Source organism: Cervus elaphus, chromosome 23, assembly GCF_910594005.1.
Source record: "Cervus elaphus chromosome 23, mCerEla1.1, whole genome shotgun sequence".
Classification (NCBI taxonomy): domain Eukaryota; kingdom Metazoa; phylum Chordata; class Mammalia; order Artiodactyla; family Cervidae; genus Cervus; species Cervus elaphus.
In genome coordinates this window covers 63,657,611-63,672,109 of record NC_057837.1, presented here as the reverse complement: position 1 = coordinate 63,672,109, position 14,499 = coordinate 63,657,611, and the positions used below count along the sequence as shown (strand labels likewise).

Here is a 14,499-nt window from a genome sequence, read left to right as displayed (position 1 = left end):
ACCTCAAGCGAGCCACTACCTCTCCATGCAACAGTTTCTGCACTGAGATAATAGTCCCTATAATCTTTTGAGCTCTTGCTTGAAGATGGATGAGCCTTGAGCAATGTAGCAGACCTTCACTGAGTTCCTGTTGTATGTCAGGACCTGTATTGTTGGGCTGTTTTGGAGTACTGTATGGTAAATGGAAAATACCCAACCTGGAACCTATAGTAGGGAGTTAAATAAATTTAGTTCTCCACAGAAGTCTGAGCATTTGGTGTTAAGGCAGCTTGATGAGAGATTATAGGTGACACTGTTGCCTCTATTGAAGAGCCAGAAGAGTGGGCAGAGTATAGCCAAGTTGTATATAGTTAGTGGAAGAAAGACCAGACCTAGGATGAGACTCAGGAAATCTGGGTTCTAGTCTCAACTTCTGGTCAGATGTCTTAATAGTTACTGGCCGTAGTTACCTGTAAACATGTTTATGTCCAAGAAACAATGTTTCAGATCCCTTCCAACCTTAAAATGTTAAGACTCCATTAAGCCAATATCAGCACACTAATTGCAAGCTCTCCTAGTATCTGGCAAACAGCAGGCATCTTTACTAAGTATCTCTGAAAACTGAGTGTAAATTTTAGTGATGCATGTAGTTCATTATCAACATAGGAAACTTAAAAGTTTTAGGTTGAAATTAGATTGGTGTTTAATGAAGGACACTGTGATAAAAATATACAATATAAAGTTTCAAGAATAAAAAATTAGTAATGATTTGTAATTACAGTAACATTTTAACACCTAAGTATCTTTTTTTACTGCCAAGCATACTTAAAATAAGAATGTTTTTTCTCTGTTGTCTGTTGGGACAGTGGATGCAAACAAAATTTAATATTTAGTTAAACTAAACAAATTTTTCTAGGGAAAGAGACCTTAACTACCCTCTAAAACTATAATAAATAATTTTAGAATTGTGTATCTAGAATGTCTTTCTTAGACTAAATTATTCTTAACACTACTTTATTCTCTGCATTGGCAATAGAAACTTGACTGATAAGCAGGAGTCTTTTGAAATGAAAACCAAATCCATAGCCAATTTTTTTTCATAGCTTCATAGAATTCCAAGATTAATGAGGTACCACAGTAGTCATTTAGTCATGTGTCACTGCTGATGTTTTGAACTGATAATTCTTCCCCGTGGGGAGCTGTCCTGTGCCTTGTAGGATGTTCAGCAGCATCCCTGGCCTCTGCTATCAGGTGCCAGTAGCACCACCACACCTTCCTCCCAGTTATGCCAACAGCTGCAGGTCTGCAGACCTTTCCAGATATCCCTTAGGGGACAGAATTGCCCCCAGTTGTGAAGCATGACTCTAGTCAAGATTCCCACATCGTGCTAGAATGTATTCTACAGTATCACCACTGAACATGTTAGCCAGCATGTGCTTAAACGTTTCTGGGGATAGGAAGCTGATTGTAGACTAAGAAAACCTATTTCTTTTCATTTCCCAAGAACTTTCTTACTATCCAGTTACCATCTTTGGAAAGTGGGGTGGGGTTCCAAAGAAACAAATCCATTTTTAACAGGTAAACATTTGCCTAACTGCGCTGTCTCCACTATAGAACATCTGAAAATGTCGGATAAAATAGAACATTTAATGCACAGATGAGCTTGTAAGACAATAAGGGAAAATCCCCAGGGCAAGAACAAAGAAGAACATTTAAATAGCAGTGAACATATGAGGGGAGAAGGAAATGGAAACCCACTCCAGTATTCTTGCCTGGAGAATCCCAGGAACAGAGGAGCCTGGTGGGCTGCCGTCTATGGGGTCACACAGAGTCAGACACGACTGACGCGACGCAGCAGCAGCAGCAGCAGCAGCAGAACACATGAGGAGATGCTGCAGGAGCCAAGGGATTTGAGTTTTAATGGCCAGGAGGGATAAAATAGGAAGCCTTGCCTTGGGTCAACATAAAGAAGGAAGTTAGAATTCAGAATCCTTCATGAAACCAGTATTTTCAGTAAAAGGTAGATAAGAAAAAGTTTCACTCTCTGGCGCAGGAGGCCTAAGGCAAAACTTTTCTCTCTTGGCCTGGGCTCTAGTTGAGTGGGGGAAAAGGTGATTATAGAATTGTCTTCTCTATCCTCATACATGTTGGACATGTGTCATTGAAATGACCCAGGAACAGCAAGGCTAAGTTATTAAATGATTCTGAAGTGGTAATAAACCATTGAAGCTCTCGCCCCAAACCATTGCAGATTTTTCATACTTACTGCCTCTTATAAACGAGCTCATTCTCTGAATTTATAAAATTTAAGATTAGACCCTCTTTCCAGAATTCTAGATAATAGGAATATCAGCATGTTTAATGAAAATTCTAGGAAGAGAACAAGACACTATCAAAACACAAAGAGAATTTAGGGGAAAAACAGAACCTACAGAAATTTTAAAATTACTGAAGTAAGTAACTTATTCAGCCAATTAGAGACAGCTGAATTGGAAGGTGAATTTGAAGAAATTACCCAGAATGCAACAGACAATAAGTAAATAGAAGGAAATATGAAAGAGATCAAGAGAAGTGAAGGATAAAATGAAAAAGCTTAATGTATGTCCCTGAAAAGAGTTCCAGAAGAAAATAAAGAAATTGAGGAGGGACAGTAGTGAGAGAATGGCTGAAATTTTTCCAAAATTGATGAAAGACACAAGTCCTCAGATTCAGAAGTCCAATAATTCTGAGCCCTACAAAAAAAATAATAAATTCACATCTAGACACAAAATTGTAAAACTGCAGAGCAGAAAAACAGGGAGAATGTTAAAAGCAATTCAAAATAAAGCACCAGTGATTTACAAAGGGAAGATTATCAGACCCACAGCTAATTTCTCAGTGGCAACATTGACGCCATGAAACATGAGGATAATATTTTCAAAGTGATGAGAAAATTAACAGCCTAGAATTTTAAACAAAAGCTATAGTATCAAGAGTAGTGTGAATTAAAGACCTTTTTAAAGAGACTAAGAGAATTTACCATTAACAGACCCTTGCTAATTGAACTGCTCAAGGATGTACTTCAGGAAGAAGAAAATTGAACCTAAGATGGAAGAAATAAGAGCTAAGAAGGAATGGTGAGCTAAATAATTGGTAAACATTGGGTAAATGTAAATAAACATTAACTTACTTAGTAATAATGATGATCATACATGGCCTTTAGATATGTCTGCTGACATTTTTAAAATATCACTAAAATAATAGAAATAGAAGGTATAATTTCTAAACCAGTAGTGGAGGGGTTAAAAGGAAGGACATGATGAAAAAAAGTCCAATAAAATTCAGAAGTAGGAAAACACAGAAAAAACAGGGTAAAAAACAGTGATATCATAAAATGATAAAATATACCAGTAATTAACAGTAAATGCAATAAGTGTAAATCTATGGCTGATTCATATCAATGTATGACAAAACCCACTGAAATGTTGTGAAGTAATTAGCCTCCAACTAATAAAAAAATTAAAAAAAAAAAAAAAAAAAACAGTAAATGCAAGTGGATTATAAGCACTGATAAAAAGAAAGTAATTAATCAGATTGAGTAATTCAGATTTAGCTATGTACTCTTAGAGGAACCATATAAAACATAAGGTCTCTGTTCATAGTCAAAAGGATAGAAGAAAATAGAGAATCCAGGTGAATATTAACCAAGAAAAAGACTGTTTTTATCAGATAAAGAGCATTACTGGAGATAAAAGGGATGACTGTAAAATATAAGAGGAAAAATCCAGGAAGATAACTAAACTTTTGTGTTTTTAATAAACTAGCTTTAAATATGTAAAGTAAAAATGGCCCGGATTCATGTAGATAGCAAATCTTAAGGAAGATTTTTACACACCTCTGATAGTAATTGGTGGATCAAACAAAAATTAGTAAGGATAAAGAAAGCTCAAACAATATAATTAAAATAGTTTGAGATAATGGAGATACTTAGAAACTGTACTAATAATTCAAGAATTCTTAATCTTCTCACAAATGACATTTGTATAAACTGATTATGTTATTCCAAAAGCAGGTTTTAGTAAATACCAAATACAGGTATCACACAGATCATTTTCTCTGACCATAGTACAGTTAAGTCAGCAGCCAAAAAGAAGAAAAAATTAAAATATCCCATATTTTTAGAAGTTTTAAAATGTATTCTAAATAACCAGTGATTTTTTTAAAAAAAGCATTCACGATGGACATTAGAAAATATTTAGAAGGAAATAATGAGAATAGTTCCCCAGTGGCTCAGCAGGTTTAGAATCTGCCTGCAATGCAGGAGATTGCAGGTTCGATCCCTGGGTCGGGAAGATCGCCTAGAGGAAGAAATGGCAACCCACTCCAGTATTCTTGCCTGGAAAATTTCACGGACAGAGGAGCCTGGCAGGCTACAGTCCATGGGGTCACAAAGAGTCAGATAAAACTGAGCACATAACATGGCAATGAAAATAGTACATATCAAAACTTGTGAGATGTAGACAAGAAAATTTGACCCCTCAGATATTTAGAGCAGTCTGAAATATCTAATCTGAGATATCTAGAGCTATCTGAAAATTAAAAGACCCAAGTGTCTGATATAAGAATGAGAAAAAGAACAGCAAAGTAGTAATTTAGGAAGGAAATAATAAAGGTAAGAGCAGAAATAAGTGAAGTATGAATTAAAAAACCCAATGGAACAGAGCAGTAAAACCAAAAGATGTTTCTCTGAAAAGACAACTAAAATTGTTGATCCTAGTAAGACAAAAAAGAGAGAGGCATGAGCAGTGTAAAGAATGAAGAAAAGTGTACACTTTAAAGGGTGTATTTTATTATGGTATGTGAATTATATCTCAGTTTTTAGAAAGAATGGGAAAAAACAATATTCCATGAATAACTTTATGCTAATAAATGTGAAAGCATTGGCAAATTAACAAGTTTCTTGAAAGTATAATTTAACTGAAACTGACTTAGTAAGATATATCAAATGAAAAATCTACAACTACTTAAGAAATAAAATCTGTCTCCCTGTGAATCAACTAGTATAACCACAGGCTCAGATGATTTTACAGGTGAATTTTACTAAACACTCAAAGAACAGATACACATATTCTTTCAGAGCATAGAAAAAGAGGAAAGATCCTTTCCAATTCACTTCGAAATTGTTTTCATCGTGATGCTAAAATTAGGACGAGAGCAGAGGATAATTATAAGTTGTTCTCACTTATAAAGGTAGATACTATTAATAAATCCTAGAAAATCTAATAGTATCAGAAATTAGCAAGATGTGAATCAAGAGGAGTTCTCAAACCTCTAGTCAAAGTATAAATTTGGTATAACCGCTTTTGAGTGCAGTTTACCAATATCTAGTAAAATTGAAGATGCTTATCCTTTAAAATTTAGGGATTTTAAGTATGTAGTCTAAAGAGACTCTTATGTGTCTATGGAATACAGGGCAAATACATGCCATTGCAAAATTCTAACGATGAAAAGTTAGTGTTCATCAGCAGGCGAATGGATGTATTGACTCCATAAAATGGGGCACTATTATAGTCAGGATGGGTGAATCTCAAAAAAATACTATTAAGTGAAAAGGGGAATTGAAGAATACATATAGAATGGTATCACTTATACAACAATTAAAAACATTCAAAAAATGTATTGCAGTTTATATATGTAGAAAAGATAAAAACTTGGAACTGTTAACCCCAGATGTAAGATAAGGAGGGAATGGAATGAGATTGGGAAGGAGTAGGAGGCTTCTTATATATATTTGCATATATATATGAAGCAGGCAGGGTAGAATGTTTACATTTAAATAAGGTAGATGGTGGTATAAAAATTTTCTATACCTTTTTACATCTTTGAACTATTTCATTAAAAACAAGCATTGTGTCAATTCCAGTACTCTATTCTAGAGATTTTTTTTTTTCTCTAGGATTAATAAGGATGACCAGCCCTGCCACTGTTATGATACCCCAGGGTGGAAACGTGTCATCTTCCATGATGGCACCAGGCCCCAATTCAGAACTGCAGCCCAGGACTCCGCGCCCTGCTTCTCAGTCAGGTATTGACCTCCGACCTTTGAGAACTGAAGAGGCTGCACTGCCTGCACAGAGCATCATAGAATTCAGCTCTCTCTCTGATGCCAGATTTCTAACTGCCCAGCTTAAATGCTGTTTTCTATATAAAATCTGCCCTAGTTTCTTCAAGCTGGAAGTCATTATTTCCTTTTCAAAATTTCTTCTCAGAGTTTCTCGCTATTCTTATCAGTTATGCCCCAACATTCCTAAAAATGTCTTCCGTGGCCTACTTAATCCTGCTCCTCCATAACTGAGAATTCTGTAGTGAAGTAAATTTGGTTAATGTGTCCTACTAGATCCTCCCTCCCAGAGATCCAAAAGTAACATGTTGGAAGCACTGAAAGTCCTATAGTGAAGAAACCTGTCTAAGGCTGTTAGGTCCAGTGTCTCCCAAACCTGATTGACTTTATTTTTTGTTTTGTTTTCTTCTAATACTAATGAACATAGTTCCTCAGAATATGCTTTGGAGAATACTGCTCTGCATAGTTTGTCTGGGTCTTATATCCACTTGAGAATCATACGCTCTTTATAGACAAGATTCAGTCTTTCTCTCATCTCGGTAGTTGTTTTGCATTATAGTAAATGCTCACAAACATTTCATTAAATGATACTAGAAGATTTTACTCTGTTTTTTCAGAATTGCCAAGACTCTAGGATTGCTCTAGAATCTAGGTTGCAGTAAGTTAATTATTGCTTTGTTGACTATCTTTAAACAGATGCAATGGATCCACTCCTCTCTGGGCTCCATATACAGCAACAAAGTCATCCCTCAGGATCTTTAGCGCCCCCGCACCACCCAGTGCAGCCTGTCCCTGTGAACAGACAAATAAACCCAGCCAGTTTTCCCCAGCTGCAGCAGCAGCAGCAGCAGGCAAGACCCCCACAGCAACATCAGCAGCAACAGCCACAGGGAATCCGACCCCAGTTTACTGCCCCAACTCAGGTGCCTGTTCCTCCAGGCTGGAACCAGCTGCCTTCCGGAGCCCTTCAGCCTCCTCCAGCCCAGAGTTCTCTGGGCACAATGACTGCAAATCAAGGGTGGAAGAAGGCTCCCTTGCCTGGCCCAATGCAACAGCAGCTCCAGGCAAGACCATCCTTAGCCACGGTACAGACACCTTCCCACCCTCCCCCTCCATATCCCTTTGGCAGCCAGCAAGCTTCACAAGCCCATACAAACTTTCCTCAGATGAGCAACCCAGGCCAGTTCACAGCTCCTCAGATGAAGAGTTTGCAGGGAGGGCCCTCTAGGGTCCCGACCCCCCTGCAGCAGCCCCACCTCACCAACAAGTCTCCTGCCTCCTCACCCTCCTCCTTCCAGCAGGGATCCCCTGCTTCCTCCCCAACGGTTAACCAAACTCAGCAGCAGATGGGACCAAGGCCACCTCAAAATAACCCACTTCCCCAGGGATTTCAGCAGCCCGTCAGCTCTCCGGGTCGGAATCCTATGGTTCAACAGGGAAACGTGCCACCTAACTTCATGGTGATGCAGCAGCAACCACCAAATCAGGGGCCACAGAGTTTACATCCAGGCCTAGGAGGTGAGGAACACTGGAGCTATTTGTGTTGGTAACTTGACTGGAGCTAGATCTTAGTAGCACTTCAATTTTTAGAGTTAATGGAGGGAGTGAAACGAGGATGTAACTGTTTGATTTTGTGAATATAGTGATGACACTTGATGTGACTTAGTTAACTTGATACATTATGCAGCATCTTACTGGTTATGTTTAAGCTAGTCCTCTGGATAAAAACGCAGGTAAAATTCAATGTAGCTATATGTTCATTTTGTTTTTCAAAATATTTTTGCCTGATCTTGTACTATTAAATTAAGGCGTCCGGAAGAATCATGGTTTTATTAACAAGTTAAGCTGCTCCACTGTTGAAAAAATTAAGGTTATGCAGTAGAGCAAAATTGAAAAGATAAGTGTAGGGTTTTGTTGGGGAAATGGCCCTGTGGTTTTCAATTTTGATAATCCTAGTTAGCAAAAATATTATTAGCATGGTATTTGTTAAATTTGCTTAAAGTATTAAAGGGGAGTAAGTTCAGAAATCATTGACTTTTACAGTTTTATAATGCCAATGCCTGCTCCTTAGAGAGGGAATTCCACCAGTTATACCTAAAGGAGATTTATTTATTTATTTTGTAAGGTGCCTCTTGTATGAAGAAAAAGCAATGGAGCTTAATGTGTGAGAGGTAAAACGATTACAGTAAAACTTATCCATCTCCATGTTTATTATTTATTCTTATTAATCATTGATCTAGTGCACATGAATGTGCTTGGAGCTTTTCAGTAAGGTATAGAGAGTGTAATACTGTCACCTGATAAACATACCCCCCACCAAAAGACACCCATTGCCTATCCAGAAAAAAAAAAACCCTTGCATCTTTAATGCAACATAGCAAAGGCATGTTCCCATGATTTCTGGTAAAATTAAATCGCTCATCAGTCTTTTCACTCTCTTGTAATTATTTTTACTGACATGCAGGCTGTAATATTTGAATCATAAGAAGTTTTGAGAAAATGCAAGAATGTTTTGGCTCCAAACTTCACTGTTCTGGGCATCTAGCCTTGGATCAGTGGGGGCTGGGTAGTCCCTCCTGCAAATGTGATTACTGATATAATTACAATGGAAGCATGCAAATGGGGACTTGTCACTGCTAAAGAAAGGACAAATGCATATTTGTCTTCAGAGCGTTTTTCAGGACATTGAAAATTTGGCCCTTAAATAAATGGACTAATTGAAGTGAGCTTAGGTCTTGATGCTTTCATAGAGCAAATGATGTGCTCACCTAGGTGATCTGGCCACATCCAGGCCTATGTTATAAACAGTGAATGGGTTCTGAGATTCTTCTTATTACAGATTTGTTTTCTGAAACTAAACCTTCCTATAAAAGAAAGTATTGCTTTAGTAAGATTCCATTAGAGCACAGTTTTTGGTACCATCGCTGTCAGAATTTCAGCAAACCCTTTTGAGGGGAAGGTGTAATGATAAATTTAATATAACCTCACTTTGATGCTCCTATAAATTGTTTCTGATCTCTTGTCTCTTCCAAAGAGACCAGCACAATACAGGGGAGAAATTTTTCCACAAAGAAAATTGTCATCTATTCCCTCAATGGAAAAAAAAAAAAAAACACCTACCTATGCTTAATATCAGGACCCAGGTCTTTGTTTTATAGTATTTCTGATCAGTTTGTTTGAATATGAGAGAATTTAGTGTATTCCTTTGGTACCTATGTTAAAGTATGTAAAGGTTTGGGGTCCGTTGTTTTACAGAAAAGTGAGCCCTAAACCTTTCTGTGACGTGGCCTCAGATCACATTTAGGGAGCAGATTGCCATCTTTTCCTTGGCATGTTCAAAGTGTAAATTTTTTAGTATTTCTTTTTCATTTTGACAATGCTCATGTAAGAGATTGTGTTGATTTTTTTAACCATCTTTCCCAACCTTGTTAAAGATCCTACCAGTGTGACAGAGAGAGCTAAGCCAGTGGAGACTTCATGCAGCTCATCCTTCCTTATTCATTCCACATCTAAGCAAGAGTATAAATTTGCTAGGTAACTGCCTTACTCGTTGTTTTCTATTAAGGAATGCCTAAACGCCTCCCACCTGGCTTCTCAGCAGGACAGGCCAATCCGAACTTTATGCAAGGTCAGGTGCCTTCGACCACAGCAACTACCCCTGGGAATTCAGGAGCCCCTCAGCTGCAAGCGAATCAAAATGTCCAGCATGCAGGTTTGTTTTCTATGACTTATTCAGCCAGCATTTATTGAACATGGTGTGGTAGGTAGACAACAGGATATACAGAGAAATATAAACCTTGATCCTTCCCCTTCGTTTCAGACCTACAAATATTCTTTCAGGGCAATAACTGTTATATTGAAAGTAGGTAAAATGTCTTGAAAAATCTGGAAACACCTAAAGAAAGGAGATAAACCTACAGGTAGAGCTGGAGTCAGCATTTTTTTTTCCTGAAAAGAACCAGATAGTAAATATTTTAGGCGTCACAGGTTATATGTTCTCTGTTGCAGCTACCTAACTTTGCCGTTGTAGCACCAGAGTAGCCATAGACTCATTCATAAATGAATGAGCATGGCAATGTTCCACACTGCCTGTATGCTAATGCAAAGCTATATTCCTGAGCTCTGAGTGAATTCATGTCTGTTTAAAAGCTGGCAGTGGGCCTCGTTTGATCCGTGGATCATAGGTTGCTGATCCCTCAGTTAGTAAAAGGACAAAAGGTATTTCTGGCTAAGAAGATGGTAGGTACAAAGGCATGGAGGTACATGGCATTTTGAACAACTGCAACATTTAAAATCTTTATAATTCATGTTAACATTGTATATGTTGAGTGTCTGAATTCTGGTTTACAAGGTGGTGTTTGAAGACCAGGTTTTATCAGTACAGGTGTAATGCCAGTAGTGTATTGTATATAAGAAGAAATTTAGGAGGGCATATTGTGTACAGCAGAATGGCTAGAAAGTATTTGTAAGCAATATTGTATTAGCCCAGGCTGCATGTATCTGATTGCTGTTAGGTAGCACATGATTAATCCTCTTACCCTTTCTCATAGGGAGTTTGGATTGAGGTAGCACAAATACCTTCTGAGCTCCCATGCCCATTTGGAGTTAGTTTAGTTCCACTGTTAACTCTAAATCACTAAGGAAGGAGAACAATTCGAAACTTAAAAAAGTTCAACCTACCTCTTGAAGGGCTGAAGAAGTGTAGGGCAAACCATGACTTTCCCCATCTGCTAGTGCAAAACTATAATTCCTGAGCTATGTAAATTCACGTTCTATAGGAAGTTTTAAAACAGTAATAAAATCATTCATAATTCCTCCACATAAGCACAGCTGTTTTTTATTTTTATATGGTGCCTTCCACATGCACTTACTGTTTTGATTCCTCCATTTATCCCATCTAAGATAGCTCTACTCTTGTCTGTCGTTTCCTGTTCTCTTACTCTATTTCTCTTGTTAGCTTTTACTTCTTCCTGTGAAAATACTTAATCTGTTTGTTATTTTACTCTTGCCAACTAGACTCCAAGGGGTAAGGGATTTGGTCTGTCTTGCTTGTTGATGTTACCTCAGTACCAGAAGTGCCTTGCACATATTAGGTACTCAATAGATGACTGTCGATTGAATGAATATATACTGGAATATTTAGTGTATATAGTATATACAGTGGTCATGGAATTCAGTTTAAGGCCCGTCTGGAAGATCTTAGGATTCAGGAAAAATCTAGATTGTATGAACAAAGGACAGTTTGTCCCCTGCCTCCTGGCTGGAGCATGGACTGGCTTGATAGCTTCATTGTGGCTATCACTTTTTAGTCCCCATTTAAAAATGAAAAGGGTAGGGAGGAGATAAAATAAGCTAGAAGGTTATTCTGCAGAAAGGAAGAGAGACTATAAGCAGATATAGGAAAATCCCAAAGACCTAACAGTAAGTATACACTGTGGCAAGCCAGGAAGTGTTCTTTGTCTGAATTGGAAATAATGAAGAAGGCTAAAACATGCCCCATGTGGTCTACTAGAGACTGCCACAGGAGAGGGTCACTGAAGCTTTATCATCCTTTGCTGACTGTCCTCTGCTTGCAGCTTCTTAATTGTCTGTCAGTTGACTTCCACTAAAGTCTCAGCTTCCAGATCAAGATTAAATAATTTTTACCACATTGGGGTGGGGGAGACCTATCTTTAGGAGGTATTAGCTGTTCTTTTCTTTAAAGTGAAGCATCCAGATAACACATCCATAACCTTGGAGAGTCTTTATTATAGTTTCCTAAGGAGCATTGTTAAATGTCTTCTCAGCTTTGCTGAGATTTTCTTAAGAGGCTGCAGCACATTTTTTGTTTCCTGATTCATCTAAAGGAAAACTTACTTCATTACCCATAGCACTTTTCATTAATTTTCTTCATTTTAAGATAGTTACAAGTTATTTTTAAATAATGAGATGCTGCCTTTCTTTGTTTAGTCTAAGAGAAAGAAAACTATATTGATCTTCAAAATGTTATCAAGTTACCAAATAGGAATAAAGAAATGGTTTCTCTTTCTCTATTGTATGGTCACTGAGAATGTATGCCACAGTCACAGCCTCATACTATAGAAAACTCACAGAAATATGTTAAACATAGCATATCTGTTTATGTTGATCACTGGATATGGGTGAGGGGTGTTTTTCTAATTAAGGTAATTTGAGAATCTTAATACCAACAAGATAATAGTATTTCTTGCTGAAACTGTGCATTTTTTTTTTTTTTAAGGTGGTCAAGGAGCTGGTCCTCCTCAAAACCAGATGCAGGTGTCCCACGGGCCACCAAATATGATGCAGCCCAGCCTCATGGGAATTCATGGCAACATGAACAACCAACAGGCTGGTAGTTCTGGGGTTCCTCAGGTGAACCTGGGCAACATGCAAGGCCAGCCCCAACAGGGCCCACCATCTCAACTGATGAGCATGCACCAGCAGATCGTGCCCTCCCAGGGCCAGATGGTCCAGCAACAAGGAACCTTGAACCCTCAGAACCCCATGATCCTTTCAAGGGCCCAGCTTATGCCGCAGGGTCAGATGATGGTGAATCCTCAGAGCCAAAATCTTGGGCCCTCGCCCCAAAGGATGACCCCACCCAAGCAGATGCTTCCCCAGCAGGGCCCCCAAATGATGGCGCCACATAACCAGATGATGGGGCCTCAGGGGCAAGTTTTGCTCCAACAGAATCCAATGATAGAGCAGATCATGACCAATCAGATGCAGGGGAATAAGCAACAGTTTAACACTCAGAACCAATCTAATGTCATGCCGGGACCAGCACAGATAATGAGGGGACCAACGCCAAACTTGCAAGGAAACATGGTGCAGTTTACAGGACCGATGTCAGGACAGATGCTGCCGCAGCAAGGGCCTGTGAACAACAGTCCATCTCAGGTTATGGGGATGCAGGGGCAGGTCTTGCGGCCACCAGGGCCAAGCCCCCACATGGCCCAGCAGCATGGTGATCCTGCTACGACAGCAAATAATGATGTCAGCTTGTCTCAGATGATGCCAGATGTTAGCATGCAGCAAAGCAACATGGTCCCCCCCCACGTGCAGGCCATGCAAGGGAACAGTGCCTCGGGAAACCACTTCTCGGGCCATGGGATGCCCTTCAATGCACCTTTCAATGGAGCACCCAATGGAAATCAAATGTCCTGTGGTCAGAATCCAGGCTTCCCGGTCAATAAGGATGTCACGCTGACAAGCCCGTTGTTGGTCAACTTGTTGCAGAGTGATATCTCTGCAGGCCATTTTGGGGTAAACAATAAGCAAAACAATACCAACGCAAATAAACCGAAGAAGAAGAAGCCCCCTCGGAAGAAGAAAAATAGTCAGCAGGACCTAAAGTAGGTTGTGATAGTCTTGTCTGAAATCTTACTCGTTTATTTCTATGTGAACAACTTTTTTTGATGGAAATTTTTGAGCATGTATAAGAACAGTATAATGAAATTCCCCATGCTTCAGATTTTCAGCTCATAATCTTGTCTTGCATTCATTCATGTTCTTCCCATTACCTCTTGATTATTTTAAAGCAATTTTACTTTAAATATTTCAGTGTGTACCTCTAAAAGATAAGGACAGGTTTTTGTTTTCTGTTTTTTATGACCACACAATACGATTAGCACACCTGGAAAAAACTAATGCTTCCTTCGTATTCTCACATATCCAGACAGTGTCCAGATTTCCCTGATTATCTCAAAATAATTTTTTTTTTTTTACAATTTGTTCAAATAAGGAGCCAAACAGGGTTCATATATTGCAGTCAATTGATATATGTCTCTTAAGTCTGTAGTCTCAGAGGGGATTGTGCCATTCAGAGCCTGAGAAGTAGCCAGTGCTATCACACTACAACTCTGCAAAGCATGTCAGGCTTGTAATGACTGCTGGGGAACCAGAGAGGCTATATGTGTTTTAGGAATGAAAACTACTTATGGAGACTCCCTTCTCTCTCTCAAATAGAAATGGTTTTTTGTGCAAATGCCTTTCTTTTAAAGGCTCTTTATCATCCTTAGCAGCTTAAAACCTAAAAGATGATTAGACCTTTTCAATCACCTTTTGGTACAGGTGAGTCTTTTGCAAGATCACAGTGGGAAGGGCAATTAATTTATATTTCGTTTCCTAATCTAAGTGTTAAGTCATATTTTTGGCTTTGATAAAATGATTCCCAAAGGAACATTGATTAAACTGGATTTTCTGTCTTTAATCACAAAACTGAAATCCAGAGACATTTATTACCAGAAAATAATGACTGCGGAGTATAAAAGCGGGTTAATTCAAGTAAATTACTAGAATTATAGAAGAGAATAGGGGAGCTTTAGTTAATCAAACATAAATGTTCAAAATAAAACCATCTATTGGATTAGCCAAAAAGTTTGTTCACATTTGTCCATAACACCTGGAAAAAAACTGGA

General features: G+C 38.5%; 1 protein-coding gene across 7 annotated transcripts in view; it reads left to right on the top strand.

Moving 5' to 3' along the window:
* The window catches only part of NCOA6 (nuclear receptor coactivator 6), a 91,865-nt gene that overhangs the window by 51,935 nt on the left and 25,431 nt on the right, over positions 1-14,499 (top strand). For 5 of the 7 annotated variants that reach the window (XM_043884765.1, XM_043884761.1, XM_043884762.1 and 2 more), the window contains 4 exons: positions 5,915-6,043; positions 6,776-7,597; positions 9,645-9,791; positions 12,318-13,434. In XM_043884765.1, the coding sequence (XP_043740700.1) occupies positions 5,915-6,043; positions 6,776-7,597; positions 9,645-9,791; positions 12,318-13,434 (2,215 nt within the window). The remainder of the gene's footprint in view (positions 1-5,914; positions 6,044-6,775; positions 7,598-9,644; positions 9,792-12,317; positions 13,435-14,499) is intronic. The other 2 variants (XM_043884764.1, XM_043884763.1) reach the window with 2 other exon arrangements.